This window comes from Misgurnus anguillicaudatus, chromosome 14, assembly GCF_027580225.2.
Source record: "Misgurnus anguillicaudatus chromosome 14, ASM2758022v2, whole genome shotgun sequence".
Taxonomy (NCBI): Eukaryota; Metazoa; Chordata; class Actinopteri; order Cypriniformes; family Cobitidae; genus Misgurnus; species Misgurnus anguillicaudatus.
In genome coordinates this window covers 236,283-251,540 of record NC_073350.2, presented here as the reverse complement: position 1 = coordinate 251,540, position 15,258 = coordinate 236,283, and the positions used below count along the sequence as shown (strand labels likewise).

General features: G+C 38.0%; 1 protein-coding gene and 1 long non-coding RNA gene across 3 annotated transcripts in view; one reads left to right on the top strand and one right to left on the bottom strand.

Annotated features, from left to right (window-relative positions):
* mybl2b (v-myb avian myeloblastosis viral oncogene homolog-like 2b) overlaps positions 1-15,258 on the top strand; it is a 77,509-nt gene that overhangs the window by 38,052 nt on the left and 24,199 nt on the right. The window contains exons 8-11 of the mRNA XM_055184019.2: positions 5,470-5,742; positions 11,512-11,654; positions 11,747-11,846; positions 11,983-12,090. Of these exons, the coding sequence (XP_055039994.2) occupies positions 5,470-5,742; positions 11,512-11,654; positions 11,747-11,846; positions 11,983-12,090 (624 nt within the window). The remainder of the gene's footprint in view (positions 1-5,469; positions 5,743-11,511; positions 11,655-11,746; positions 11,847-11,982; positions 12,091-15,258) is intronic.
* Positions 738-3,161, bottom strand: LOC129427496 (uncharacterized). Of its 2 annotated transcripts, XR_012373080.1 has the most exons (4): positions 2,640-3,161; positions 2,440-2,508; positions 2,229-2,341; positions 738-1,420 (listed from the first exon to the last, which is right to left on the bottom strand). It is a non-coding gene; the product is annotated as an uncharacterized lncRNA (long non-coding RNA). The 2 variants fall into 2 exon arrangements; XR_012373079.1 differs by lacking the exon at positions 2,640-3,161 and having other exon boundaries at positions 2,440-2,633.

The window sequence follows — 15,258 nt, the reverse complement described above, 5'->3', positions numbered from 1 at the left end:
GTAAGTTATTTAAACAAACCATAATAAACATTAAACTCCTATTACATGTTTTCAGTATTGTTTTCGTTTTATGAAAATATTATACAGTAAATAAGACATGTGCTTATGAAATTATTTGCTTAAAAAAATCATTAAAACATAACAAAAGTAACGATATGCGTAAACACATTACGCATTAACACAAACGCATTAACTTTATTTGGGAACCATGGCTTTGGAATTGAGGGATATTGAAGACCCAGTTCTCTTATCACATCTCAAAAGAAGCATAATGGTGATGATATTCAATGCCCAGGAGACTGACAGAAGCGGATCAATGTTGTCATCTGAACAACCTACCCTATGCATATATCATACATGACATGTGCGGTCCCGATGTGTTTTTGTTTACAAACTATTGACTTTACTATGTATTACATTTATCAATAGGGGATTAAACTTGTTAAAGGGTTTAGATTGAATTTCCCAGAGCTGTTTCCTGAAATAAATGGTCTATCGAAAGTAATACATTTAATGCAACAAAGTATAACACACATTGAGTCATATTTTACAAAAACAGGCGATTTAATCTTGTGCAACTTGAAAACAATGTAGTACAATGTAGTACATTTGAATCTATATTATGTGGACAGACAAAATATACATTGTTAGAACACGTGCAGTGCGCCACATTAACACAATTAAACAAGAGCTGGGTGATATATAAATATCGTAATATAATTGTGTGTGTGATTGGCTGTTAGATTAATCCACATTGAGTAAAAATGCCCAGAGTTTATCATCACAATCGCCATAAATTTGATCATGATCAGATATGTTGATGTTTAATCGCCCTAGTATAGAAACATTGTTAATGTTCTGTGAATAATGAGTGTGGATCAAGAAATAAAGTTAGTATAAGGCACTTAATTGCAACATGCAGATTGCCTTTATTTGTTACATTTCTGCACCTTTTGATTTGTATGCAATTAAAATTAATTGAATAATAACACAACAATAAACAGAATACTTAAAACAACGAATAAGGGAACCACATTTGTGTTCTTTACAAATACAGGACTTTAGAACACACAAGAAAACGAATGTCCTAAACTGACAACAACTGGCTTTAATCTGCTGTTTGCAGGGATAACTCTACATCAGTTCCTTTTAAAATGTGATGAACTTGCCAATAAACACTACCCGCTGGTGAGACAAAGTAGTCCTGCATCAGATTGCGTTGCACTTTTGCTGTTGCCCTACAATTGCGATGTGAGGTGTTGAAAAGCACCCATCCCATGATTCTTCCACTGCCCATCATCCATGTTGTGGTCAGCAGTCTGCTACAGCTGGAGTGGTAGCAAGTACCCCAAAGCAATAAATGCCACTTCCTTTCGAAGTCCATGGCTATTGTATGCCACTCTCCTTCCGTTGATGGTGTCTAAAACAATAGGACACACCAAATGTCACTGATTAAATTATTATATATTCAAGACTACAGTTTACAATGGATTTATTTGCATAGTTATATGCAGAACAAAGTTGGATAGCCATGCTTTTGTGAGTCAAACACCTTGGGCCTCATTTATAAAACTGTGCGTAGGATCCTTACTAAAAGTCTACGTATGCACAAAAGCCAAAATGATATACGGCAAAAAATATTAAGACAGACAAAGCAATGTTCCCTTTCTGCAAGTGTGCGTACATGAATTATCTTCAGATCCCACCATGCAAGCCCATTCTCCCATTAAGTTTTTTTTATAGATCACAACCTTTGCGTGCATGCTTTATAAATGAGACCCCTTCTTACGTAATCCATATAAATAAGTATAAAGATAAACTAGGGACTAAACAACATGTAGAATAACAAATATTACAATATTAGGTTTGGAAATAATTTTATATTTATTGTTGTGTTAGTTAACATAATTCATGTTTATACACAAAATACTTTAATATACACACAGTGTAAGCTCAGATAAAATTATGAAATTAATGTATACAGGTATGTATAGACATAAAAATATAATTACTTATGCTTTTTAGAACTATATCCCTGTTTCTAATAATACTTTTTACTAAAATACTTTTATTAAAAGACAGTCAACTGCTGATGTCCACAATGTTATGGGTGTTCTTTAATTAAAATGAAGTAGTATATGTATGTGTGTGTGTGTGTGTGTGTGTGTGTGTGTGTGTGTGTGTGTGTGTGTGTGTGTGTTTGTGTATGTATGTAGTAATAACTCTACCTTCAAGAAATCGTCCTTTATAACCTGGTACAGAGCAGAACATCCAAAACTATTTGTGAGATGGTGCTGGTCTCCCATCCTGGACTTGAACCTGATGAACTTGAACGTGTCACCTGCATGACACAAAAAAGTAAAAAAAAAACATATCCAGACAGAAAAAACGTTATGACAACATCCAGTTCATATTCGTTTAAAATGAAATCACACAAACCTGTTGCATAGAATCGCGGGGTCAAAGACAAACGCTCTCCAAATCATGTTTTGCGAAGCCTGTCCTATTCTATTTGAACGATAATTAAATCAAGAAACACAGCTTTTAAGCACAGTAGACAACACTTTGATATTTTAAATGTGATCATAGCCAAACATAAGCATGCAGCTATATTTCCTATATAAACAAGCTGTACTCACTTCAAATATTTAATCCCTGCTGTCCGGGTGTGGTTCTGATCCACCTCTCCACATCACATCTCTATAATGTTTTTCCTTTTGCGGCTTTGCATCGCGCAAACGGTTTGCAGCACTAATTTCTGTCTGAAGTCTATATATACAAACAAAAGTTTTGCGCGCCTTCTTGTTTCTTCTGTGGGTTTACTGGCGCGCGTGTTGTTTCGCATCATTTCCGGTTTGTTTTATCGCGTGATTTTTCATGACAGAACGTGGTTTGTAGACAAGATAGAATCGTTGGGTGATAGAGTTGTTCTCAATTCGTGTAGTGCGTTACCTCCTGTTGTGGGGCATTCGCGTTGTGTCGTGTGGTGTGAACTGCTCAACAACGTGAACACTCCTGATTTCACAGAGAGCAAGTCATGTAGTGTGAACCGCACAGTTTGGACCTACGTTTTAAAGTCATGTAGTCTGTAAGAGCCTTAACTGCACAAATTATGCCGGTCTTCCTGGATTTCATAATAAGCATTAAAATGCCAGTCAAAACAGCAGACTCGTATCCCTCGCAATAGAACTACTATTAGCTGTAGTGGCTCACCGGAAGTTTTACCCATCTGAGCTCAAGATGGCGTCGCCCGCATTTACGTCAGGAATAGTGTGGATAAAGTAGATGTCCACCAGTAATAAAATTTTAAACCATTAAATCTATATTATTCACACATTATACACAACTCATTACTAGTTATTAATAACGATAATCATTACCTACAGCAGAGTTCATAAAATATCACTGTTGACTATATTCATAAAATGTCCGAAAATGTAAAGAGAAACGGTAATTTCATCGATTTACCAGCAGGTGCCATTGAAATGAATAGGCTTCAGTGCTGCGTTTGGAACTATGCGTCACAGCCAAAGTGGCTAGTTGTTTTCCAAAGTTACTAGCCACAAAGCATTTTCACTGTCCACAATTTTGTTGCTGGTAAAATACATTTTATATGATTAAACTTCATCCTAAAAATGACTTTAATTAGAGCAAATTTACTTGGTTTAGCTAAATTAGATGCAGATTGAGTTTCAAATGCAGTCTGACCACCCAAATTAAGACAACATTTATTAGCTGGCATTGTTGGAGAAAATGTATTTCTTATTACATTTTCGAATTTATGTTACCATTTATGAATGTATAATCATTGGCTTAGATTTAAGAATGTATTAATCTCACTAGCTACTCAGAAAAACTGCCAAGGTGAAATAGTGGGTAGAATGTTCTTTTGTTTTCATACGACCTTTGATTACTGCATATTCAAGTTGCATAATAAAGTTACTATCTCTGTTTTGGTAGAATGTAGTCAATCCTTCTAGACTTAGAAAAATGTGTGATTTTGTTACCATTGTGAAGGTCTGTGAGGTTCGACCTTCGGAATGAACCAAACCAGTGATTAAAACCTAAATAAATACAGTCCGCAGAGAAGCTCAGATCCAGAGACAGTCTGAGTGTATCCTAATGAGACATCTCAATCTGCGTTCTCCCTGCAGAATATATACTACCCCATTCGTGGTCTGAGTGTGTCTTATTTTTGTTAAGGTTCATAAGTATTTTAAACCTGACAGCTATATACCAGGTATATCAGTATCATATATTTAGGTGCATGAAAAACATGCTAGTAAGGCATAAATAGATTAACTTTGAATGAATATATTAAAAGTGGAACAGGGTTGTAGAAGGTTAACTGTAAAGATAAACACAAAACCCCTCAACAACCACTTTAAATATTTATTAACAACAGCGTGAAGAAATGTACATGAATTTTACTGACAACTTGTTTATGCAGATTGTATAGACGGGTTGCACGGCGACGTCACTTACTGGTTGCTCGGGCAACCGAGAGGCAGAAAGAAGAGACGTGCATTGTGTTGTATGCTAGTAGCTGTGTCTGTAAGTCAAAATGCCAAGAAGTTGTTGCGTGAAAAATAGTACCAACAGAGTCAGTGCTGGGTGCCTGATGTTAACATACCAGTAGATGCGACTACTAGCCTAACATTATAATTCATACATGTATCACAGTAACACTCCAAAGATAAAGACAGAAAAACAGATCCAACTAAAATCAAGTTTTATTTATATACAAACAATAAAGAACGCTTCAATAATTAAGGTTGTTGCCGTAGCGGATCAGCTCACCAATCGGGCTTTCTGCCTCCTGGATGCACGCGCACCCTGCAATGTTTGTAAACTTGCAACCCGTCCATTTAATAAGTTTGATCAGGCTTTCTGTTAAAAGTGATTTAAGACTTTTAATGACAAATGAGGGAATTATTGTTGCCCAAAGTAGCCTACATTAAAATGATGCGCAAACCTCTCAGCTGGCAGGTTTCCTTTGATTTCTTGTGCATTCAAGTATGCGCTGAATTTCTCTCCGCTCTTGCCCTGAGAGTGTGCACGCAATTTATATCTCTTTCAGCCTGCCAAAGTGGCTAGTGGGATTTGCTGTCTTACCCGCCACAGCCGAAATCTACCTGCATTTGGCGGGTGTTAATGTCAAGCCCTGCTTGTCAGTAACAACCACGCTAACACACAGTATCGGAATTGGATCGGTCATGTTGTCGGCCCTCGATCCGATGTCCGACCCAGCCAAAAATGTCCGGATCGGCCCCGATACCGATCCAGCACTGGTTCGGGACATCCCTAGTCACTATAACATTGCAAAAACAACAAATCAAATTCTGGCATGGTGGCTTAAGGCTTTTGCACAGTACTGTATGTCACCATGGTGTTATCTAAGATTGATGAGTTAGATGTGCTTTATCCAAAGTGCTTTTCTCTCATGATTTGCCGTTTCCTTTTTATAAGGATCTTGAAGGCTGGTGTACAATGTCAGACTTTGACCTACCAGAGGAAAATCAGAATTCAGAGCATCTGCAGTTTCGGCTGGAGGGAAGCACCCTGCAGGAGCTCAGCAAGGGCAGTAAAGGAGAACTCATCCCTATCTCACCAGGCGGGGCAACACCACCATCAATTTTGAATCGGCGCAGTCGTCGGCGCATCGCCCTTTCCCCAGACCCCAACGACTCTATGACCCCAAAAAGCACACCGGTCAAAATCCTGCCCTTCTCTCCTTCACAGGTACTGCCAACACTATCTGCATTTGAAACAGACATCTGTCAGTGTGTGTGTGTGTGTGTGTCTGTCTATATTGCTTTGTGTCTGATGTATCTGGTGGTATTTTTTTGTCTAGCAATGCCCTAAAAACCACACAGCATCCTAACAACACCCTGAATAGAATTGTTAGTAACACTGACAAATCATTCAATTTGATTCATTTTTATTTATATAGCACAATTGTTCAATTGTTTCAAAGCAGCTTAATATTAATAGAAGCATGAGAAAACAGAAAAATCGGTGGACAACAAAAGTAGTAGAGTACAGCAGCTAAGATTAAACCGCAAGCGGAGTAATAATGTAATGTATAGAAGATAGTTCTTTAAGCCAATGTCAGGGGTTGAAAAACTCTTAGGAGAACAAAAAAAAAACGAAATTATAATACGTCATTACAATATTTAACTGGTAACCAGTGTAAAGATACCAAAATTGGGCTTATGTGATCATACAAGTTAGATCGAGTAGCACTCTTGCAGCGACACTTTGAACCAACTGAAGCTTGTTTACTTGATCATGAGTAAAATGACTTGACGAATAATAAAACATGAAACCATTAAAATAAGGAATGTGCTGAGCCAATAGCAGATATCCATATCGGGGACAATCAAGACATTTTTAAACTGATAGTGTTATGTAAAGAAGGGAACGGATGCAAACTGCAAGTAAAACTTGCATTATTGTGAATAATCACCAACAATAAACACAGCGAATAGCAGGTAGAGATAGCACGACAGTCCTCAGAGTATTTCAGTACACAGGAGCTATAAATCCACGATAGAGACGCGGAGCAGTAATCCAACGGGTAGAACATAATGGAGATCTGTGAACAAACAGATAACATAAGTAACGCTTCGACAAAGGCACAAGGAAAGAGTGAGGTATATATTTGGCATTAACATGCGACCTGTATCCGGATGTTGTCCACTTACACATTGAAAAGACAAGTGTAAACGCGTTTGTGTTCGGAATGTTATCCGATCTGTGTGTCCTGAAGCAGAGGTAGTCGAGATCGGATCTCAGTGTAATGTAAACGCAATCCAGCCATCGTATCTACATTTACAGGTCAACGTCACACAAAACCCATCTCCTCTCACCGACAGATGTCAAAAATAAACGACGTTAGGTCATGGGGCGCAGGTGAGAGACGCACAAGTTTATATTTGTGGAGAAATGCTAGCTAGCTTAAACCTATATGCATATGTTTAACATGTTTCCACTTTTTATGGAGTGATTTAATATTTAATGGCAGAATTGAATGGATCGTTATAATGTTTGAGTTTCTATGGCGACATATCAACGTGAATGTTGCGCTGCTTTCTGGTCAGTCAGCAGTTTCTATCTCATTTTACACATTTTAAGTTACTTGAAAACATGTATAAACCATAATAACATTAACTAAATACATTTATTCAATGTTGGTTTTCTACAAAGTAAGTTACTTATAAATGTGTTTGTAAATTACATTACTTAACTACGCACTATAGAGGGAGACGTGAACAGGAAATTTAGGAAATTGTTAGCTGTTTTAGTTAAATCATATTCCTAAATCATAAATCAAAAACTTATAAATTCAGGCAGACTAAAAAGTCGGGATGGTCATCCTAATGTTTCACACGGATTTTCTTGTTGATGAAAAGCATGCGGGTGAAAGTCAAGTTCAGGTAACGTTACATCGGCTGAAACGTGCATCCTGGCGCGGACGGTGCAGATAAACAAAGATAAAGCCTTTAAAGCTAAAAAAAAAAGCTTAAAATGTGAACATCACGGCTTTTGGGTGTGCTAGTTATTTTCTGCTGTTTGCTTCTCAGTAACGCACAATACCGGATTGCGGTTACCGCGACAACCCTAAATCTTGTGGCTAAAGACAGCTGTAGCCATCTGTGATTGACAGCTATCCACCCAGCGCGTCTCCCTGAACGGGATCCGATCACACATCCAGATACTGAAGCCACATTTATGTGACGACATGTAAACCCGTCGTGTCCTGATATACGGATGATCGGATCTGCGTGAACGGATCACCGAGATCGCATGTTAATGCGAAATGAAATGATGACGTTAGCGGCTAGTGCAGGTGAAAACAATGAGTAAGACAAGAATACAGACAAGGGCAAGGTAGCGGATATAACAACCGTGACAGATAGAGAGCTCAGGTTGTGGGTGTAATGCAGTGTGCCGATATAAAAGCAGTGAAACAGACACTTGTGATGTCGGCAGTGCGAGCATCTCACAAGGCAGCACAAGAACAGATTGGTGTCCAAGACTACTACTTTAACAAGGAATTTTAAAACTTGGATTTAGGGTTGTGACGGTGGCAGTTTTTTTACCACCGCGATGGTAATGCACAAATTCACTGCGGTGGTTATAGATTGTGTGTGTGTGGGTGGGGTGCATGCGCACGTGCACATTGATGCATATATGTCCTATACCTAATGCATACATATATTTTGAAATATTAAAATATAAACGATGATCAGATATACAGTTCTTAACAAACGTGCTCCAAATTCTTTCTCCGCCGGTGGGTGCTCTTCACAGCGTCAAGCTATGCTTAGGTTAGTTAGCAACGAAAGACGCTCTGAAGTGCCCACTCGAGCACCCAGGGGATCGCTGCATATCTGCGTGTTTTGTTGTAGCACTTCCACTCATGAAAAAAAAAGTGAGTAACCTTTTTGGGGTTATAATGTTTCCAGCCCCGCTGAAAACACGTTCTGATGGTGTAATAGTAGCGCAGATTGATACTTTTTCGTGACCAAGAGAGAATGGTCGTTTCTCAATCCGAAGGCTCCAGAGGTCGCATATGCAGGCTGTATGTCATCAAGCCTGGTTTATTTTTTCAGACATTTGCAAGTCATAAGCATATTACAACAATGAATGATTAAAAAAGAATAATAGTCAACTTTATAATTGTTATGTATATGAAATAAGACATTTTGATGACGTATGCAGCTTGCAAATGCGACCTCCGGAGGCTACAGTCTTCAATATCTTGCGTCATTGTTCCGCCCCAAGCCAGCGGGTCATCGCTGATATCAGTTGTCTTCGTTTGCAAATAGCGCATCAACCCCGCGTCTGCTGGCTGTTTGCGTTACCACACGAACCTGAAGACATCTCACTGGGCGAGATTGTACTTACAATTACAACCGTCCCAGCCCTACTTGGATTCACTCAATTGCTCTGTGATAGAGAATACAGGATTTTAATAGATTCACATACGGGATTGTGATCTTCTAGCCATTCTGCAGATACTCATTAACTCTTTCCCTGCCATTGACAAGTTATCTTGTCAAAATCCATATTTCCGATATTATCCACCAGCCGGCGCTCTTACCCAACTTATAAAACATGGAAACCTCCACCAAGGCCAACATTAGAACTTTGTGTATGTTTTGATCATCATTCTGAATCTGATCTCAAACAAAATTCCTTTAAAAAAAAAATGCAATTATCTCAGCTTTTTGCTCAAAATTTTATATTTTTGAAGAAACCTACCCATATTTGAAAGGTGATAAAAGAAAACAAATGAAGATAGGATGATTCATCATTTGTTACACTGTATGTTTATATATTTAAAGAACATTTTCTGGAAGGCATTAAACTTTGTAACAATCAGCCCTATCGCTTGAGTCACAAATATATAAAAGGGGTCAGATTTAACCGTGTGAGATTAAAAGAGTTAAAATGATGAGACAAACAAGTGATATCAACTTAAATAAGTGTATTTACAAACACAAGGTACTTAAAACAACACACTAAAAACTTAAGACTGGTAAAAGAAAGGAATATTAAAACCAAAACTAAAACAATCTAAAAGTCCAAGTGTGCTAAAAGTCCAAGTGTTCAGGAAAGTGTCCTCCAGTGTATATATACCATTAAAATGTAATCCACAAATGTTCTTGGAAGTGCAAGTCCACAATGAGAAACTCCTCAATCCAAACAGTTTCTAGCTTTAGCATATCGTCGCTGCCCGATGAAACTCACGTATGTCCAAAACGGTTACTTTTCAGGAAGTGACAAAAACACCGTATATCAAAAGCAGTTGAATGTAGCGTTGTCATACTTGGTACGGCATATTTACATGTAACCATATTCTTGCCAGTGTCATGATATAATCCACATTTGACCAAAATTGAGTTTAAATGGACATGCGTGCATATTTTACAGTAACTGTGATCGATACGCGTTCTTCCGATCATTAATTAGAATGGCCAAGTCGCGTTTCGTATTGACAGATGAATACGCTCAGTTTATTAAATAGCCTACGTCTTAGTTAAATACGCTTACTTTATTTAATATTAATTATAAGTGTATTAAATGTCTCTTGCAAGCTATGAAGGGACAATGAATCAATACACTGACAAAGTCCCTGCAACACCAGCTCAACCGAACAGTGCCAAAGCACCACAACGTAGAAAACAGCAGCGCGTTTAATAAATGATTACAATGAATTTCATTACATATGTACAAGAAAACACACCATCAGCATACAACGCAACATATGTGACCCTGGACCACAAAACCAGTCTTAAGCATCGCTTGATTTTTCAGAACATTTTAACCAAATGCTTTCACAAAGTGGTGGGGAAATCCCCAGCGTATAACACCAATGCTAGACAGATACTTTGTTTGCACAATCCTACTGTAATTAAGTAACTCATAGATGTTAGTCTGGCGTCCGGGGGAAACGTTTACCTCGAAGGAAAGTCATTGTCATGTTTATTCGGCTATATCCAGTGCTGAGGTTCGATGAAACTTTACGAGACCGGCGAGATGCTTCACAGGCGGAAGATATGCGGCGTGATTGACAGCTTTGACACCAAACGGGTACGTGAAAATCAGATGACATGATTTCACAAGTTTTCATTGGCTATTTAGGTATGTGACGCATACTGTATATGGAAATGAACCTGGACATTCAATCTGTCGAAAAATCTCAAAATCGGCAAAATGAACATACGTGAGTTTCATCGGACAGCGACGATATGCTATCAATGTGCTTCTGCTGCTTGCTTTTATACTGGCATTGTTTCCTGCCATGTGATTACTCAAATGACAGGCAGCCCAAACAAAATAAAAGACATACACATAAAATAGCAAAAGGAATAAAATGGCTAAGAAAACATGTAAAACCTATTTAAAAACTCAAATATACATAAAACCACAATATAATGTATAAAATGAGCGGTACAACATCTTTCTTGTGTGACGGTGTCACAACTTTTGTGAAAATGCTGGCGGGGAAGATGCAATTATGGGGTGGTTTCTCGGACAGGGCTTAGCCTAGTCCCAGACTAAAATGCATATTTGATCCGCCTTCATTTAAAAACACCTTGCCTTGACATTTATTAATGACATTATTTTGTCTCAAGATGCGCGTCAGTAATGCTTTTTTGTAAGGTTTGTTTGTAAAAACTACTTAAATGTCTAAATGTCCTAATATAACTAAGGCCTGGAGTAATCTAAACCCTATCCGGGAAATCACCCCTATATGTTTTACGTAGATTTAGTGATAGTAGGCAGTATTCACTGGCAACAAAAAATCTGACTACTTTCCTTGCTTACTGCTCCCAAGGATTTACTTTAAAATCAGGAAGTGTTATGACATTTTGTTTATAATGTTTCTGTAATTGATATTGCTATCAGTTATTGTTGCTCATTTTATTATCATTATTGGAATATTATATAGTAGTTTTTGACAACAGAATGTGATAAATGATGTTAATTTTTTTACAGTTTCTGAATATGTGGACCAAGCAGGACACCCTGGACCTAGAGAACCCTTCACTTACATCCACTCCTGTGTGCAGCCAAAAAAACATTGACACAACACCCTTACACCGTGATAAAACTCCACTTACTCAGAAGGAAAACTCTCTGTGCGTTTCCAAATCTTCAGTGTTGACTTAAATCTTAAAAAGTTTTATCTTAAGTTCCTGACATTCCTAAACCTGGGGATTTTTTGCCGTAGGTTCATCACACCAAATCACAAGTCTGACCTGGACACAACTCCACGCACTCCCACTCCATTTAAAAATGCCATGGAGAAATACGGACCCCTGCGACCACTGGTGAGAAATTATATTTTCTTTGAATTAAGCTTTTGTCACATCATCATCATCACTGCAGACCTCCTGTTTGATGTTCTAGCTTTAATACCGTAAGAGATAATGAAAGGGATGTTTGTTTTGGGGTTTTTTTTTAAAGCCTCCAACCCCAAATCTGGAGGACCTCAAAGAAGTCTTGCGCAGTGAGGCTGGAATTGAGCTGATAGTAGAGGATGAAACTCCTACTGAGAAGAAATGCAAACATGTGGTAAGTTGTTTTATTTCATTCGCTTATGGCGGTCTTGTAGGGCTGTCGCTGTAAACACAAACTCGTTTTTACCGTGCTACTGACAAGCCAACCGCAGATGATGACAAGCAACCTTAACAACCGCAATGTTTAGGTTTAATTTATGAAGTTGTGCCCTTGTTTTAAACTTTATACATGTATAATAAAGTCAACTAAAAAGTTGAGAGAGCCCTTGTTGGTAATACTTTACTTGAAGACTAACATGACACATTCATAATCATGACATGACGGGTGTCATGAACATGAAAGATATTTTATGACAACTGTCATTTGAAATGTCTTTGTTATGACAACTTGACATTAACCAATACATCATAACTTGTCATAAATCTGTCATAAACATTACATAGCAGAATAATGATCAAACTTAAGAATCTGTGCGTTAACATTACATTAAACTGTCATTTAAATATCATTAAGTTGTAATACTATGTCATTTAATTTTAAATAACTTAACCTTCAAAATTTTATACTTAAAGCTCCACTGTGTAGGATCTACTCCCATTTAGCGGCAAAATTCTATATGACCACCAACTGAATATTTCTTTCTACCACCTACCCCCCCCACCCCCCCCATTCGGAGTTCGTTTTAACTCGTATGGTGGCCGTGTCATGCCAAGGTTAACATGGCTTCCAGTACAAAGCAAAAGCAATAAAAAAGAATGAACAATTTGCAATGTCCTTTGCCTGTGATCCGTCATAGCACACAGATTTATGTTAAACATGGAAAAAGTCTTTAAATCACATATAAAAAGCAACCATAAACGTAGCTTAGACACTCCTTTTTCATCGACGCGAGAAAAAATATCCTAGGGGCTGTTACACTTGGCATTAAGATATATTTTCGTCGATCGGATCACAAGTGGATGAGAGAGACACATCACGTTTACACATCCGTCTCTTTTTGTCCATTTTCGGTCGCTTCTCTTCAGATTACTGAGGGTATAGTCTGTGGATGAGTCCCTCTCCTGTCATTTAATCATGAGCGGGAGTAATGACGGGTTTAAATGGACGCGAACTAATATTATGTCAGAGTCCAATGCTTATGTTTTAAGTAAACGTTACATGTCCGTGTATATGTAAGAGCTTTCTCTGATATTGGTGAAAAAAGATTGCGCAACTTTGTAAAATGAAACGAAAGACGCGCAGATCAGCCGCTTTCGTTTAATCAATGAAAGGCTTAAAATAGCGCTGTCACCGTGTGTTTGTGCTAGAGATCAGAAAAGATTAAAAACACATTTATCTCAGTACCTCAGATTACATAAATGGGCGGAGAGACGGCGTGTGGCTGTTCGAAAACACATTAAACCACATGCGTGTTTACACTAACAGTGTTATGCATAACCATGCTATAGTTAGACAAGCAACTATAAAACTTTGAGTTTACAACGTAGACTGTATAGATTTAAACAAATATGCTGAATTACCTGTGGAGAAGATAGAAAGCAGGCAACTTCTGTGTCCCTTGAGCCCCATCTTGGAAAACGAACATTACTCCAATATTGACTTTGGTCTTGTTGTTTTTCCTGTCGCGTTGTCATTTTAAATTCCCTTTTCGCTTCCTTGTTTTTTTTTTTTTTTGGGGGGGGGGTCTCAACTTCCCATAAACGGGAGTTTCAAAAACCTACTGCGGTCTTCTTCACAAAAACAATAAAAGCTCTGGTCATCACGTGAGGTCATCACAGTGTGGTTAAGGTTAGGATAGCCGATTGGCCAATGGATGGGAGCTGAACAAATGGGGTTACGTGAAGGGCGGGTCTTTGCGTTGCCAGCAGCTTCAATAAAAAGGCTTTGGCTGCATCAGCTTTGTTAGTTTTGAGGCACTTTTGCTTGTCCGATTGCTGCAGGTTTTTGAAAATATAAGCCATTTTTGCTGCTCATAAAGGGTTTAAACATTGACATGCGCTCTTTTATATGTCAATGGCATTAATTAGGCATCGTTTTAAGGTGGAAATCTTACTGTTCAGATGCATACTAGTTCAAGATCATTTGCGATTTATAGATTTCACATCTGAAAGAAACGGGTACGCGCGTTTTCTGTGCGTGTGTTTGTTCTGTGAATCACACGCAGAGGTGTAAAGAACTTAGGTAAATGTACTTCGTTACTGTACTTAAGTATTTTTTGGGCTACTTTGTACTTGTACTGAGTATCAAAAATATAAGCAACTTTTACTCTCTACTCAATTACATTTTTGATTGGGTATTTGTACTCTTTACTCCACTACATTTGAAATTACTCTTAACGTTACTCGCTAGATTGTTTATTCGTCAAATAAAAACGAGACGAAAGTGTCAGAGGGTGATGATGGATAGAATCTGTGGTCGCGAGGTACGCACACACACACACTAAGGGACTTCATGTGGGGCTACGCAGGGCAATCGTATGAAATCAAAGTACTGCGAGAGCGAAACAAATGCATATGGAGAAGTCTGGTCTTGCGGTACTTTGATGTCAAACGCTGAATGGCTTGCGTTGAGCCGCCGTAGCGGGACATCTGCGTGCTCCGTATGTCATAAACTGTAGAGAAAAGTTAGCGTTTTATCTGAGAGAATAGATAAAGCGCAAACATATGGATGCATATCACATTTGCTTCTGTCAAGGGACCCTTTGTTAAACATGTGATGCTACAATCAAAACAAAAGTGATGCGCGATTGCAGGAGGGTCATCCCGCAACTCAAAGGCAAGCACAAATGTTTTATATACTCTGATGCTACTTTATCAGCTAACCTGAGCTGGTTGATAGAACTTACTATATAAGCCAAAAAGAGTGATGCATGACTGAAGAAATGTAGCGCACTTAATGTGAGAGAGTGGTGTTGTCTACTACATGTGTTTTCAATGAATCTTTCAAATGAACAACTTCACGTTTTTAATATGCAAATTTCTGTTACTGTATATTAACTGTAACAACCTACTGGACTCTAATACTGGAATTTTTGATATATTTAGATTATAACTTTTTTAGGATTGGCCTATGTAAGAGTACACAATGACACTAGACTAAAATTAAATGAATTCAGATGACAAAAATAACTAAAACTAAATTAAATTTTAGTCAAAAGACTATGACTATGTTTAATCTGTGTTTGTTCTGCCAGGTCAAAATTTTGAGGTGTTTGATTTCTTT